General features: G+C 38.5%; 1 protein-coding gene across 2 annotated transcripts in view; it reads right to left on the minus strand.

Moving 5' to 3' along the window:
• GABRB3 (gamma-aminobutyric acid type A receptor subunit beta3) overlaps positions 1-16,824 on the minus strand; it is a gene marked incomplete at its 5' end in the record, with an annotated part of 211,624 nt that overhangs the window by 35,468 nt on the left and 159,332 nt on the right. For both annotated transcript variants that reach the window (XM_081292260.1, XM_081292259.1), the window contains 2 exons: positions 4,022-4,159; positions 7,051-7,133. In XM_081292260.1, the coding sequence (XP_081148386.1) occupies positions 4,022-4,159; positions 7,051-7,133 (221 nt within the window). The remainder of the gene's footprint in view (positions 1-4,021; positions 4,160-7,050; positions 7,134-16,824) is intronic.

The raw sequence follows: 16,824 nt of genomic DNA on the forward strand, positions 1-16,824 counted from the left end.
CTTGTCTTTCTTGTGGCTGTTTCCAGCTATACCATGGGTATCAAGGGCCACCTGAAATTAGGGTAGGGGCGGGAGGTGTAGCAGTCACAGTTCTAAGAGATGTACTGAAGTCAAGGTCCTGTCATTCCACCCAGGGAATGTGGTAACTGAAGAGACCATGACCTCTGGCTTTCAGGATGTCTTGGATCAACTTTCCGTGCTGCTTCGCACAGACTCTTGTATGTGGAGCACGGAAGAGGATTCCCACATGGGCGCAGACAAATCACTTCAAGAGCTTTAGGTTCCTAAAGTCGACCTGCAACTCGTGATCCCAGCAGAGGGAGTAAGGATTAACAGCATTTTTATTCTTAATGAATACTGGTCTATCAAGTTCATTGTGGGGTACACACCCTGGTTGTGGCAGGGACAAGAGGAGAACCACAGGGCTTCTGGTACTCTTCTGAGTTCAGGTATTTCCAGAGCTCATTCTCATTAGAGAAAATGAGAATCTGGAGGCAATGAACCTTTATCAGAGGACGGGGACAGGAGGCTTTGGTGCAAGAAGTTTGGAGGGGAACTTGAATTCTGAAGGCCGTGAGGCTGGGAAACTGCATGTCCAATATGGTAGCTGTCATCTTAACCCCATTTTTTAAATCTTCCTCAAGCAATTAGGTGTCAGTCACCTGATGTCCAATAATTCCAGAGAATAATGTCATAATTTCCTAATATACAAAGTTCTAGTAAACTCCTGGGGTAATCTGTTCTCAGATTCCTCAAAATGTGCCTCATTCATGGTCTTGCACTTTTAAAATCACAATAGTTTATAAAGTTTAGTATGGGCCGGGTGCTGTGCTAGATCCTGTATTTACACTAACTCACATAATCCTCTCAAAAATCCTATCCAATGGACAATATCACTATCCCTATTTACAGACAAATTGAATAAGCCTGCTGTGGATCACACTGCTAAACTTAAGCTCTAACAGTTTGGCTTCAAGGTCTAAGTTTTTAAAGTCTACATATGGTCTCTTGAACATACTTCAGTGATTTCTCCCACTGTGACTCAATTCCTGCCAACCACCTACTTATGTAAGAGAGGACAAGAAGTCATCTTCTGAATCTATGAAGGGCCAGGGAGAAACCCCATGGGACAAGACACACCTGTTCTCTTTGTTCTCAAGGCCTGATCCCACACTAGTTCATGCCAGTTCCTGAGTGAATAGTCATGGCTCACCTATATGTGTGTCCTCTGTCTTATAGCCTGCAACCCCATATTATCCAAAAGGTGGATCAGAGGTGGTGCCCACAGAAAAGCACAGCAAGGGACCCCTACAAAGTCCTCAAAGGAACAACACATAAGTAAGGTGGATGAAGCACCAGATCTTCCTTGAATGACTCTGAGAAGAAGCATTCCCAGAAATTTTGCAAACCCATTGCTTCCCTTGCTTCTCTCAGCTCTGAAGCCTCTGCCGACCATCCTGTGGAATTTGGGTGTAGCTGCCATGTGTTCACACCATGATGAAAGCAGAAGTAGATGGAGTCATGTAAAATCTTTACTGTCCATCCTTCCTGGTCCAGTAAACTCCCAGAGCCTTTCTTTTCTCCTAATTCTTTCCCAGGCTAGCAAACCCTTCAATCCCATTTGCTGATCTAAATCTCATTAATTCAGAACACTTGTGGAAAAGAAAATAAACTAGGATAATACTTAATTTTAAAATATTTTAGGACAATGAGGCTCATGTCATTTCTTCATGTATGGGAAAAGTAGAACAATTTTAAAGCATAAGCTTTTGGAAGATCCAGTTTTCTAAATGATTCATAAGGAACCCTGTGCTACCTATGGCAAACACAGGACTTCAGAATGTGTTGGAAAAAAAAGACATAATGTTGCATTCTGATCACCTCCCGGATTTACAAATAGTTTAAAGATTCTCCCTAATGTGTAGTGTATATTTTCTACAGACATGTTTAGGATGTGTGGTACATATATGCTTCAACAGACGAGAGAGACTATACCTACAAGAGAGGACCCAAGTAGTTTTGCCACTTGGATTCAAGAAGGTCATTGCAAGGGACTGCAGTGTCCTATGGAAGCTATGTACCCTCCACGAACACCTCATCAGGTTTTCTGATGAGGCTGCAGGAAAATGCAGTCAGTGATCACTAGTGGTAGCACCCTCATGGCCACAACTACAATTTTCTAGACAAACCAGGCATGGCCAGGTTTATCCCTCTGTCAGAATACTAACCTGTATTCTGAGCAGAACTTTTGCTCATAATTCTGGGCACATGAAACAGCTTAAATTCCAGTTTTAGAAGAAATGATTTTATTTAATACATCAATAGAGCAATTTTCTTGATTGTGGACTCAGTTCCTTAATGCTAAGCCTGAGTTTCCTGCTGGCTCTCAACACCCACCCAAAGTGAGCACCTTAGGGTCCCCTATAGAGGCTGCAAGGATATTTGCAAGAGTTCTTTTGACAGAGGATAAAGCAACCCTTCATGAAAAACAGACATGGTTGGTTTCTTAAAAACCCAAGCTTTTCTCTCATCTTATCATGTCTATTTGCTCTAAGAGGCAGGAGTGGAAAGGAGGGATATGGATGATAATTTTGACCCTTGTTTGCTAACTCAATAACTATTGCTATAATGTCCAGCTTTAAGTAAGTTGGGGGCAAGAAAGAAGTAAACAATGACCAAGACAGGTTCCTCCTAGGAGAGATGCACCCTTGCAGTCACAGGCATAGTGAACTGTGCACAGAGATGAATGGGGTTGGTGTTGCACTCTGGAGATACAGAGCAACACCTAACCCAAACTGGGGAGTTCTTGGGACTGGAGCAGGTCAAAAAGGCTTCCTCCCAATAGTGGCATTAAGATGAGATGAATCAGTCTTAGGTAGGCAAAGGGGCAGCAGGTGGCTATGGGTCAGGAGCATTCAACCCACAGGCAATGGGCAGAAGTAGAAGACCACCTGGCTTCATGAGTACCATCACAGGACTGGTATTTCTACCCACTTGTTATTGTTTGATGGACAGCTTTGCCTTCACTTAGTATTTTCAGCCCAGAGTTTGTAGACCTGGAAATACCTTATAGTTTGCAAAGCACTTTCATTTATTCTTTCAATTACTATGCACAGCATTCAGTAAGAATATAAACCTACTCCCGCAAAAAAAGCACTGCACATTGTAAAAGATACATGGTTACAATTTAATAAAACATTATCAAGAACAGAGAGAAAATCAGAAGACAATGTCTCAATCTTTGGATAGCTGAAAAGAAAACAACAATGAATTATAAGCTAGGGCAATCTTTTATTTTATTTTAATTAATTAATTAATTAATTATTTTTTAGTATTGAGGATTGAACTCAGGGACACTCAACCACTGAGCCACATCCCTAGCCCTGTTTTGAATTTTATTTAGACACAAGGTCTCACTGAGTTATTTAGTGCCTCTCCCTTGCTGAGGCAGGCTTTGAACTTGTGATCCTCTTGCCTTAGCTTCCCAAGCTGCTGGGATTACAGGCATGTGGCACTGTGTCCAGCTAGGACAACCTTAACCAGATAATATCAGGCTAAGAAGATCATGTCCAAAGAGGCAAGGCTACCTGTACATGGCCATATTTCCTGGACCACCAAGGCTGACCATTAGCCTGGGTCAGAAAAAAGATGGCTAATTGCTAGGAGGACAGTTAGCCATCTCCCTGGTCTTTGTTTTCCCCCTTTCACCAATGCCCTCTTATCTGCCAAAGCATGAGCATTTCTGATCACACCTTGGCTGGTTACATTACCCTCCCTTCTGTAACTGTTCAGTAGCAAGACCCAGAGAACATCTCACTCATAAGTGATCCTTCCTATCCATTAAAGCTTACCAATTCCCTTTAGATATGGATTCAAGGAGTTGCGATGGCAAATTACTGATGATAGTATTTCTGTGAATGCCAAGTGCTATTATTAGTCAGTGGCCACACATCTCATAAGGAGACTATCACAGCAACTCAGTCAGTGTCCCAAAGGGACTGTGAGCAGACACAGGGCTCACCTGTGGCAAAGACAACATTCCTGGAGACCAGACGATGCTCCACGATGGAGAACTGTGGGAGCTCAATCCTTTCCACTCCAGTGACAGCCTTGTCCCCGCCACGCCAGTAAAATTCAATGTCATCCGTGGTGTAGCCATCTATCAGGGGAGAGATGAAAGGACATGGTGCATATGAGATACCATTTTGTATAAATGTACAGCTAAAGAAATTTGAATACAATGGAAGTAATGGCTTTGCCATCTTTGAATATTTTTTTAATGTGCTTGTCTCTAAGAAGTGTCACCAAAGAACTAACTTTCAAATACTCTTGTGTTACTTCTGCCATTTGCTTTGCACCAGGCTGATCTTGAAAAGTAGAGGAACTGGGGAGACTGAGGACTCTAAACAATGATCTTTTGGCAAAGTCTAACTTTAGAACTGGTGTGGGTATCGTACAGAAGTGAATTTAAAACCCTTCTAAACAGTAGCAGATAAGATGGTAGTAAAAGATGAAAACTCAAGTCTGAAAAAACCTGGAGAGATACCTTCTCTCAAGTGAAAATAGAAGGTTGAGAGACTATGGAAAATTTAACCAATCTGTGGTTGATTAGATGAACTCTTGGAGCAAAAGTAGTATTCTCTGTGAAATGTTTGGATGATTTTGCTGACTCTTTCTAGCCACGTGGTTTGCCAATCTTAGAAATGCCTGTTGTTGGGAGCCTCCTAGCCCTTAGAGATCTGCATGGGTGGTCTTATCAGAAAGAGTAATGATCATTTGCTGGATTATAACTCCAAACTCAGCTCTTGGCCCAGAGCTTACATTCATTCAGTAATTAATTGATGCTTTTGAGAATGAGTAAATAACAAAAGTCCAATGTTATTTTTAACACCCAGTTGTCTCCTAGAAGATTAGGTCAACTCATTAAATAAGATCAAATAAAATACAAATCTGAAGAAAAATATTTTAATATTACACATTTTGTATTTAAACATACACCAAAAAAATGAAACATTCAATATTTGATATCAAATGAATGAACCAAAGCCACAGGATGACTGTGTCCATAGCTAATGCCATCTCCCAAGTCAGATCTGCTGTCCTCGCTCTGTAAATTCCTTCCCTCTGACTTCCTTGTGTCTCATTCTCACCTGGCAGCCTTGACAATCTTTAATAAAACACACAGCTCATTCTTCCCATGTTTGCGTCTTAACTTCAAGCCTTCCTGTAGAATCCCTTCCTGAGATTCCACTTCCCCAGGAAACTCAGAATTACTCACAACCCTTCTGTCATATTTTATTTTTTTTCAAAACATCTATCACATTTTGCTTTTTGTCTAATCATTTCTGTCTTTTCTGGAATATAAGTTCCAAGAAGACAGGCACTTGCATTTAGACTGCCTTCTCTATATATCCCCTTGCTTACAATAATGACTGCATAGGGGCTGTGGATGTAGCTCGGTGGGAGGCACATGGTTAATTAGCATGCACAAGCTCCTGGGTTCAATCCCTAGTACCAAAAACCAAAAAAATAAAACAAAAATTAAAAGAAAAAAAACAGTACTTGTACAGAGTTAAGTCCTTCAAGGCTTCATTGAATAAATTCATGGTCAATGAATTTGCCTTGATGTTAGGAAAAAAAGCCACATCTTTTTTTTTTCTCCATACACAATACCAAGACATGCATAGTGAGCCACCAGAAAACTGGGACAATCCCTCTTTCACTCAAGTGCTTTAACCATGGCTTCTCTGCAAGGGAGCAAGGGAGGGTCTTTACACACTGTGGGATTTTTTTTTTTTTTTTTTTACAGCAGATCTTCCTGCTTACCGTTCCCCACAGTCACACTTTGCACTGTGAACCCATACTCTCAGAAATCACTCACTGTGTGTTCAGGCAGTTGGAATGAAAACTGCTTCCTTACTTGGACCCCAAATTTGTTTTCCTTAAATTTCCACTGTCTCATGGGAGTCATGCCCTCTGGCCACAGAGAATTCATTTAACTTCCTAGGCTCATCCTTCAACTGTTGGGAAATCATCATCCTTCCCTTGAGCCTTCTGTTCTCTATGGTAAATGTCCCTAGATAATTCAATTATGCATCACTTGACATGATTTTATGTCTTTCATCTTCTCTGAAAGCACAGCTTTCAGAAACCATGACAGTGACAGAGTATGGAAGTGAAGGGGCACAGTGTGGCTGGCTCTACCCAGAACCTGGACACTAACCTCCCCTACAAACAATTTCTTCATCTGCTTGTGCAGGGACATTTCCTTTGCATCAAGCGACATGGCAAAGTCAAAGTCACTTAATCACCAAAATTCAGTATAAGCATTGACAACCCTCAATCCAATTGAGACTAAAAATAAACCAGTCTGTGATAGGGCAAGATCAACAGCAAAAACATCCCATATGCCAGGAGATGTGGTTCAGGTAGCAGGGGGACATCTGCTTGTTAAATGTTATAGATGCGGCTCTCATCCCTGACATGGAAGTACTCAGCACTGAATTACCAATAAAGCATCTGAATACTCCTCAAATTGAAGAAAATTGCCAAGATGCAGAAATGGCCTGCTTGTAGAGCTCAGATCCTAATGGGAAATGAGTTTTACTCTGACTGCCCAGGGTCGCAGCAGTATAGCCACTCATGCATGATGAAACATATTTTAAGAAAATTGCATCTCAGTGTTTGCTCTCTTCTCACTGAATCGACCAGGATGAGGAACATTTGTTTTCTTATATTTCAACACAGCAAACAGAGTCTCTTAATCAGATTAGAACAAAGAACTCTCTCTGTACTAAGCATTCCCCCCACCTCCATCTTCCTCTCTTTCTGTTTCTATTTTGCTATTTTTATTGGTCTTTTCCTCTCTAACTCTCTTCTCTCTCTCTCTGTGTCTGTTTGTCTCTCTGTGTTATGACTGTGAAATAGGCAGAGTGGCAGTTAAAAAGTATGCCTGGAACATTATCAATGCCTTGGAAAAGAGGCTAAATAATGAAAAAGAGATCTAGAACACAAACTGGAAGAAAAAGAAACCCAGACACAGATACACACAGCTTTCAATTTCCAAAGTGCAGTTCTGCTCATCCAGTGGGTATCTTCTGAGATCCATCATGCACGCTGCTGTTGTGGTGATTCTGAAATACATAGAGCAAGAGGAGATATTAAAGATGGCCTGAGTAATATAGCAGGAAAACTGCTTCTTGATAACCATGTGTTACCCCATGTATGGCCCCCTTCTCCGGGGTACACATGACTGAACACCTTTCACTATATACAGAGAAATGTGAATGAAAACAAACTCTTGAATAGAGATAAACTAGATCAGATTATCAAGAAAAACAACAGAACCATCATTTTATTTTAATATTTTAAATTAGTAAATGAAAATTGTATCTATTAATAGTTGTATTAACACAACACTGTTTTAAAATGTGTATACATTGTGAAATGTTAAAATGAGGTATTACTTCATATAGTTATCTTTTTGTGTGGCGAGGATACTCAAAACCTATTCTCTCAGTAATTTTCAAATATACATTATTAACTATGGACAAGGTATTGTAATAAAGACTTAAAATCCCATTGAAATTAGTCACTGAGTCTTGCTGATGTTTGATAATTAATGGTTTCCAAAGAAGTTCTTACCTTCAATTTTTGTTTTGTCTCCTGGTCTATCAGCTCTCTAACCTTTCTAGTACTGAGAGACCTTATGTGAGGAACACACTGATTAAGATTTAATTCTTTGATTTTCCATGTGGGGTGTTAAAGTAGTTACATGTTCATAGACTGTACTTTGAAACTTTTAACAAAGCATTTTTTCTTATTTTATTATAGTTGTGTGTTGAGAGGGATTGTAAATAAGTAGAGTTTCTCATCATATTGACATCTATCTTATCATTTATTTGGTTTCTCTGTTTTTGATTACAAAAGAAAATTCAGTGGGTTAGCTTTCCTTGGTGACAATTAAAACCAAAGAAAGAATTTATATCATGGCTTCAAGACAGTTAAGCCTCCACCAGGCTCTGGTTAAACCAACTGCACAATGGGAAATAACACACCTAGAAATAAGTCCATTCTCTACTATGTCTACAGCCTCCTCTTAGGGAAACCAACCTATTCAAAGACACTAGTGAAAACACAACACTTAAGCCACCACATTTTACACTAAATTTCTCCAGAACCTCAACACTTCCCCACCACTGCAGAAACTGACTGGACTGGGTGGGACCTGAACCAAGGACGGATAACCAGTGGCCTCCTTAAAAGGCAGAACAGAGCTAAAGGGATGTCTTTCATGGAAATAAATTAAACTACAAAGGTAAGATTGGAAGGGAGCCTGCAAAGTCACGACTTAGTGGCTTATGAGCAAAGTATGCTAAACCATAATAGTGGTACAGAATTTGCAGAGTTCATAGTTGAGGAGACAGCAATAGTCACGACCTAGTACTCCACATCTCCAGGGAGCAGCATTACTAAGGCTTATGCAGTTACTGAACAACTGGCAGTTCTGGCTATGTACCATCAGTAGTAGGTCATAAGAAGGAAGAGGTATTTTTCCTGACAGATCAAGAGTCATCTTAAATCCCCCAGCTGCTCTCCAGATTCCACCTTACTTGAAGCCCGGTATTTAGCTTTCTCTGGCCAGCTATCATCGTGAATATTCTCACACACACACACACACACACAAAAAAAAAAAAAAAAAAAAAAAAAACCTCTTAAAAACACTACTAATACCTAGGGCAATGTAAGCAAGCATTATTTCTATTCACACACCCTAACCAAAACACTGTCAAACACCACCACATGCCAGTTCTGAATGACTTATACCATTTAACCTAAATGCAGGTTCTAAGGGAATAATGGGGAAATGTATGCCCTTCTACGAGCACCGGGTTTAGCAGCAGGTTTAGGAAAGTTTTACTTTTACTTTTCAATTGCTAAGAGAAGCAGTGAGGAAGAATACCAACATCCTTGACAAACATTTCAATGTGAACTTTTTTCTATACAAATAGCTTGTATATCCATACAGATACACACCATATGACCTATACCAATGGGAAAATTGAGGGATTTTTTTTCCCCTCCAAATGTCATGACACTTCAATTGCCTTGGAACTAAGGAATGCACTGCATTCTATAACCCCAAATAAACACATAGCTCTTTGGTATATTTTTTCTGCAACATCTTATTTCCCAGCCAACTGAAGTTCCAGCCTTGCACTTTTAAATTCTGGCATGTTTTATGGCAGCTTGACAACCCAGCTTCTGCACAAGATGCCTATAAAGGCAAAATGAGAACAAAATTCTGCTAAAATTGTAAATTTTTATGAAGAGAAAATTACCTCAAATGAAACGTTAGAATTTTAAAATTTCCTACATGCTTTGGTACCTTTCATTTGGACAGTCAATAATTGAGATTATTATTTCTTATCATTTGTTATTTATTATTTATTTATCTTTTATTTTTCATTTCCCCCAAACTATCCCTAAAATACACACACACACACACACACACAAACACCACCACCACCACCAACAACAACAACAACAACAACACCAACACCACCAAACCACATAAACAAACTGAAATAGTTTGAAGTTACTTAATGCAGCAATCTCAATTTATTGTAGTATTATGTAGAGTGTTTCATAGAAATGGTTGAAAGGAAATTAGAAAGCTAGAATAATTGGTTAGATCATTCACTTCTCACCAACTCCTGTTATTTCCCACAATACAGGACTTGTGCACATCTATTTTGGTATACTACTGCCATAAATTGAAACACTTTTCATTTACCTCAGGAATAATATATAGACATGCTTTCCACTACTCTTTTTCCTTTGGATGAAATACACAGAAAATCCTGTCAGTGTGGAGAGTGTGACACAAAAGCCCACACATGCTACAAAAACTAAGTTCCCAGGTAACAAATGGAAGAAAGAATGGGGTCTGTTGGGCAACTGGGACAGAAATACAAGAAAAGAGAACATGTGGGAACAAAAAGAGAGACCCAGAAAACTCTGCAGCATGCCAGAACCCTTACTGAGCCACAAAGCCCTCATCCGGAGTGGACGGCTTGAGTAACTGGAAATGACATAACATAGATAGACCATAGAGACACCTGGGTTCCATTTGTGTAAACTTCAACACTCACACACATTCTGATATTTTTGCCTAAGAATTTTTTGTGGGTCCCAAGAGGAGGCTATAACCAACACATAATTTCACTTCTACAGTCCTCTGTAATCTGAAAACTCTATTCCTAAGAAATATTTATGAAGCTAATAACTAGAATCAGATATGATAGGATGAGGATCTCTGCAGTATGATTTTTTTAATAGACCAGTAGATGCTTTGTTGATGTTTGTTGATTTTTGATTGAGAGACAGTAGTGCTCAGAGGCTGCAAGGTGTGTTTCTGATAGAAAAACAGAAAGATATGGCCAAATGGTGGAGAAATCTATATATGTACTTTCTTTGCAAATAAGCCATACTTTGAGGATGCTGAATGTGGAAAGTAAAACCAAGGAAAAGGAACATCAACAGAGGTAGAGAGAGACAGACAGAGAAAGAGAGAGAGAGAGAGAGAGAGAGAGAGAGAGAGAGAGAGAGAGAGAGATATCTACAATGCTATCCAATGAAATGAGGAATAAAAGGTTGGATAGCATTGTAGAGATGGGTGCTGATTCATCCTTTTGCTGTCCAAGACAGCAGCCAGTCCTATTTGTACCTTATATAACATGAGCTCAGTGCTTGCTCAGTGCCTAGATCTGTACCAAGTACATTAACACACATACATTTAATCTCACAACAACCACATTACAGAAGTATTATCATTATTTCTTTTTGCAGAGTAAAAAGACTTAGAAAGAGTAATTGGGTTGGCTGTGTTCACAATGCCACTGGAAGGCAGGTGCCACTTTCAGATTCTGGCAGCTTGAACTCTACATCCTATTATGTCTTTGGCATTACTCTTATCTTAAAAGAACAAAATATATTCAACTCACCAAGGCCTACTCAGGAAAAAGAGGTTCTTCTTTTACAAGTAAACAATAGGGTAGAAAAATTTTGATAGATATCAAGATAGAGATAAAAATATAGATATACATGGATCATAAGCAGGAGGATATTATGGTCATATATGTATTATATATGTAGTGATATTATCATTATATATGACAAGCAGGAAATATAAGTATGGAGAAGGTAACTATTTTTTATACTACTCCTGCATTAAATGTAATGAAATTTAATCCAGCTTCCTACCTGTTATAGAACAGTAAATTAGATAATCCTGACTTTATAAAAAGTGCAAGCCTAAAGATCTGTTTAAAAGAAGTATGAAAATGTAAGAACTTAACTTGTTCTAAGGAGAACACAGTCTCCAGCAAGTTTGAAATCATATTATGAGATACAGGATGGCACTCATCCTCTGACACTGTCTGAAAACTATACTTAGTGTCCATTCCCTGCACAACTGAGTGAGGAAGCCTGAGCCAAGGAAGTCAAGACCGTTTCTTTCATTATTGAAGGATTTTAATTTTTTCTCAATTGTACTAGGTTTGTGAAATATACTGTGGTTTCAGCACTTCAATGTTTAAATATCCAGCAATTTAAAAATCATAATAAGAGCAGATGCAAATTTTTCATGTAATTACACAAATACAGACTTTTCTACAGGTAGAGGTTGTTGTGGCAATGCCACTTTGGGCTGTCAGGAACATGTTTACTACCACAAACATGTGTCTGAAATATCCACTTGTTAACCTAGGTACTAAAGTCCTTTTTGTTGGTGTGGCTGAGAAAGGCTGAATAGGGGTAAAGTCTGGGATTCATACTTATAGTGAACTGAGCAAAGCACACAATTTCATTCACCATTTGTATAAATCTTTTAGATTTACTGTAAATCCTAGAGAGGACAGATTAAAATATGCAAGGAGAGTGTCTATTCTAATGTCCCTGGTGGCAAGATCCTTGACCACTTTTTAGAGGCCTCCAGAACTAAAGTACGCTAATCTCAGTTACCTCTCCTCATTTCATTTCATTGTCTTCATCCCCATCTACAAGTGGAAGCATCCACCTATTTGTTGACTAGACCCCTTGCTTACCCCCATGTGAGTTCATGAGTGTAGGGCTTTGTCTCTTCTGTTCACAGCCATCTCCTCAGTGCCTAGAACAACATCAAGTGCTTTATTTATAGCAAGTGCCCTATAAACACTCACTGAAGAATGACTTTGGAGATCCAAGGACCAGCAATGGGAAGGAAGTGTGACTCAAACAAAATGGAAAGAGGAAGAGGTAGCTTGGCTCTTCTTGGCTTTAAGGTCCCAAATGTTAAGATTAGTAGGGACACCTATCCTCTATCAAGCTTTCCCGATAGGACCTCTTATCTTGCTTGATTACTGACCCTCTGAAAGCCTCTGTGTGCTAACTGGTTAAGACAGTTAAACATGAGACTCACCTGTTTTAATGGTCAAGTGGTCTCTATGAATTCTTACGCTGCAGAATTGAATACTTACCTGCAGTATTCAATCTTGCAGAACTGAATCAGAAGAGCTAAATCCTGCAGCATCAAATAAGTGAATTTTATGGCTTTAGCTGCAGGGAAATGCACCTTTTATGGAAGCCCTAGATCTCTGGTCACAATCTTGTTAAACTAATAGGAACTGGGAGCAGTTTAGTGGTAGCTTCTGTGCAACTTCGGGGTTGCACTCGGATTCCCAAGTGTTCAACATTTCTTGGAAATAGTTGTGTCTGTGACCAAAGCATAACACCACAGGCAGGCTATTGATTTATATGTAACCCTCAGGTCTTTAGAATCTCTCTGTGGCAACTCACACAAATCTTCACTCCTGGTTTCCCAGATGCCAGGTGCATTGGTTGGCAGAGGCAGCTATTATTTCTTTCAAGACTAAGAATTCAGATACTAGGATTAAGTACCTAAATCAAATAATTTAGACCAAGCATTTTCTTAAGCAAGAGCTTGTGGAGAAATGTGGAGAAGTGACAGGGCACAGGCCAATGTTTCAGCATCACACATTTCTGTTTTCTTCCCAGGGCCCACTCTTTCACCATATCATTTATATTATTTTCACTATAGAGGTGCTATCTCTAACTGTGTGCTGATTTTATGACTTGATTTACACAACAGAATGGATAGAAATGGCAGTGTGGTAGTCCCAAGCTTAGGTCCCGGGAAGCATTCTGTTTCTGGTCTTTTCTCCCTCTGCTGTGAGAAAGCCATGCACAGGTGAATCTGCTGGTCCTAACAGGAGTATTGACACAGGGTGCAGGACTAAGGTGAGTACTCATCTTCTCAGACATCAGCCCAGTGAGCTGAAGGGTTACTTAAACCCAACCTTTGAGTGAACCAGCCAGAGTCACCAGAGATGCTCATTAATCACCCAAACATATGAGCAATGAGTACTTGTTCTATGCACTGAAGCTTCTAGCTGTTTGTTACACTGCACTGTTGAAACAATAGGTAACTAATACAATAGTCAACATGACTAACTATATATACAGAAGAACATCAATCATCATAAAATAGGAATCATAACCTGATAGTTCCAGGTTAATGTCAAAAATAGCAAAACCCTTAATAGATAACATGTTCCTAAAATAGGAACATCTGTTTCTATATTTAAGCTTTAGGAGTAGTCATCTTTGTAAAATGAGCAGTTACATTAGACAAATGACACACACCTGAAATACCTTCTCTCAATTTGCAAACAATATGATGATAAAGCTACACAAAGGCACAAACTGGCAATAATACTGAAAACCAAAACTAAGAAAAAAGTGTAGATTCCTAGAGCACCTGCCAGAGAAGGAATTGTCTGAGTGAATGAATTTTAGAAGTTCTTAAGGAAAATACCACAGGTTCAGCCCTCTGAAGAAGAAAACAATTTGAAAAATCAGGAAAATACTTTGAGCTAACCTAACTCTCTGGATCTAATTATGGTACTTGGGGACTATACCTTCCAGAACCGTATTATCCAAAATGGCAGCCACTTGGCCATACGTGACTATCGATTTTTAAATTTTAAATTAAATAAAATTAAAAATTCGACTCAATAGCCAAATATGACTAGCTGGTAGTAACTATATAGTGCAGGTTATAGACTATCTCCATCAGCACACAATGTACCTTTGGACAGGGTTAGAACAATAATGCATGTCCCTCCACCTTCCCCATCCCTCTGATTTCTCTAACCTTAGGGAACACAACTCCCTGGGTGAAAGTGACTTGGGCGATATATTCTTACACATGAGAACCAGATCCTTGAAGGAAGTCCTCACAGTTAGAGGAAGCCCTGCACACTGGAATGGAAAATGTCACTCAGGATTCTCCCACACACCATGTCTGACTTCCTGACCTAGCAGTCAGAGAGAAAGACATACCTTAAGTAAATATCAACTAAGCATAACAAATGGTGTGCATTCACTTGATCTTCAGATTTATACCCTAGAGACTGAAATCTCTAATGTGAAGGTGAGACTGAAAGGGCTGAGATTACCATATCTATACTGTCACTAGAAGATCACTTTGTCCAAATGGACCTAGCTCACCTATGGATAAACACTATGTGAATAAAAGCAAGAATATCCTATGAAATAATATGGAAGCATGGAAAATGAAATTTGAACAATTTGGAAGATATGTGTCTGGTTACCAAAATATCTGAATGGCTATGGCCTCTTCAAAACCAGAACAGAGGAAAGTAATTAAAGAACAGCCTGAAATGAATGCATAGACAGACAGAAGAAGCTGTAACAGAGTGAAGAATGCAAGCCACTACAGCCACAAATGTTGAATGGAAATGTGTCTGAAGACAAAGACAGAACTGACAGTGCTGGAAATTATTTAATGACATGGAAGGCTTTTTAAATGTTAATGGGCACACAAGTCACTGAGGGATCCGGTTAAAATTCAGAATCTGATTCACAATGTGTGGGGTGGGTCTACACTTCCTAGTTTCCCAGAGGATGTCTGCAGGCAATGTTGCTGCAGAACTGGGGAACATACTTTGAATAGAAAAGAGATGGAGAACTTTTAAAAAACCTCCACAAAGGCAGAGAAAGAGAACAGAGCTTTGAAAACAGATAATGACTGATATAAAGGAAATGAAATGGGTGTGTAACTGAGTTTTATTTGAGCAATCAAAAAACATAAAGTTGAACATGAAACATTAAAACAAATTTTAATTGGAATAAAATATATGTAACATAACGCGTATCATTTTAACAATTTTTAATTGTATAACTCAGTGGCCCTAAGTACATTCACACTATTATGCAATCATCATCAAATATCCAAATGGAAACTAAACCCATTAAATAATAACACCCATTACCCACTGCCTCCTGCCCCTGGTTTTCTTTTGTCTACTTTATCTTGCTATGAATTGGCCTTTTCTAGATACTTTATAAATGGAATCATGCAATATTTGTTCTTTTTTTGCCTGGCTGAATTAACTTATTGTGTTGTTTTCAATGCTCACTCATATTTTAGTATGTGTCATTCCTCTTTAAGATGGAATAATGTTCCGTTTTGTTTACCTATTCATCTGTGGATAGACATTTGAGTTACCTTTTGACTATTTTGAGTAATGCTACAATGAATATAAATGTCCAAATATCTCCTTGAGTCACTTTTGTTTATTTCAGTATATATTTATTAGTGAAATTGCTGAATCATCTGATAACTATGTCTAAATTTTAAAGAACCATTATACCACTTCAACAGTGACTGAACCACATTAAATTCACACCAGTAATCTCTAAGGGTTCTAATCTCTCCACAAATGTCAACACTTATTCTTTTCCAATTTTTAAAATAATAGTCATCCTAATGTCTGTGTCATAGTATTTTATTGTGGTTTTGATTTTTAATCCTTAAAGGCTAACAATGTTGAACATATTTTCATGTGTTAACTGGCTATTTTTGTAACTTCCTTGGAGAAATGTATATTCAAGTACCTTGCCAATTTTTGAACTGTGATTTTTATTGTTGGCTTCCAGGAGATCTTTATATACTTTCTATTAACTCCTAATTAGATGTAAGACTTATAAATATATTCTCTTATTTTGCAGGTTATTGAATCATTCTGTTGGTTGATCCTTTGATGCACATCTGTCTTTACTCTTGATACAGTCCAAGTTATATATTTTTTCTTTTCTTGCTATGCTTTTGGTGTCATATCCAAAACTGAGCTAATTTCAATGCCACACAGATTTTTTCTAATTTCTTCTCTAAGAGTTTCATGGTTTTAGCTTTTAGGATTGGGCCTTTGGTCCATTTTGAGTTAATTTTTTGATATATTAAAAATAAGGTCTAAATTTATTCTTTTACCTGTGGATTTTCAGTATTCCCTGGCAACATCGTTGAAAAGATGTCAATTATCCACAGAATATTTTGTCATCCTGTTAAAAATCATTTGGCTATACACAACAGAATTTGTTTCTGGGTTCTCTGTGCAATCCCACTAGATGATATGTCTATTATTTTGCTAATACCAGTTTGTGTTGATAATCATAGCTTTGTAGTAAGTTTTAAAATCAGGTAATGTGAGACCTCCATATTTGTTTTACAACACCCTTCTGCATATTTGAAATACTTTAAGATTCTTCATGAATTTTTAAGGTGGGTTTTTTTTTTTTTCAACAAATAAAGTTGCCACTGGGATTTTTGTGTTGGGTGTATAGATTGCTTTGGACAACACTGTCTTGTTTTTTTGTTTGTTTGTTTTTTTAATGGTACCAAGGATTGAACCCAGGGGCACTTAACCACTGAGCCATATCCTTGCTAAATTGCTGAGGCTG

The sequence above is a fragment of the Spermophilus citellus genome, assembly GCF_964194105.1.
Source record: "Spermophilus citellus genome assembly, chromosome: 4".
Taxonomy (NCBI): Eukaryota; Metazoa; Chordata; class Mammalia; order Rodentia; family Sciuridae; genus Spermophilus; species Spermophilus citellus.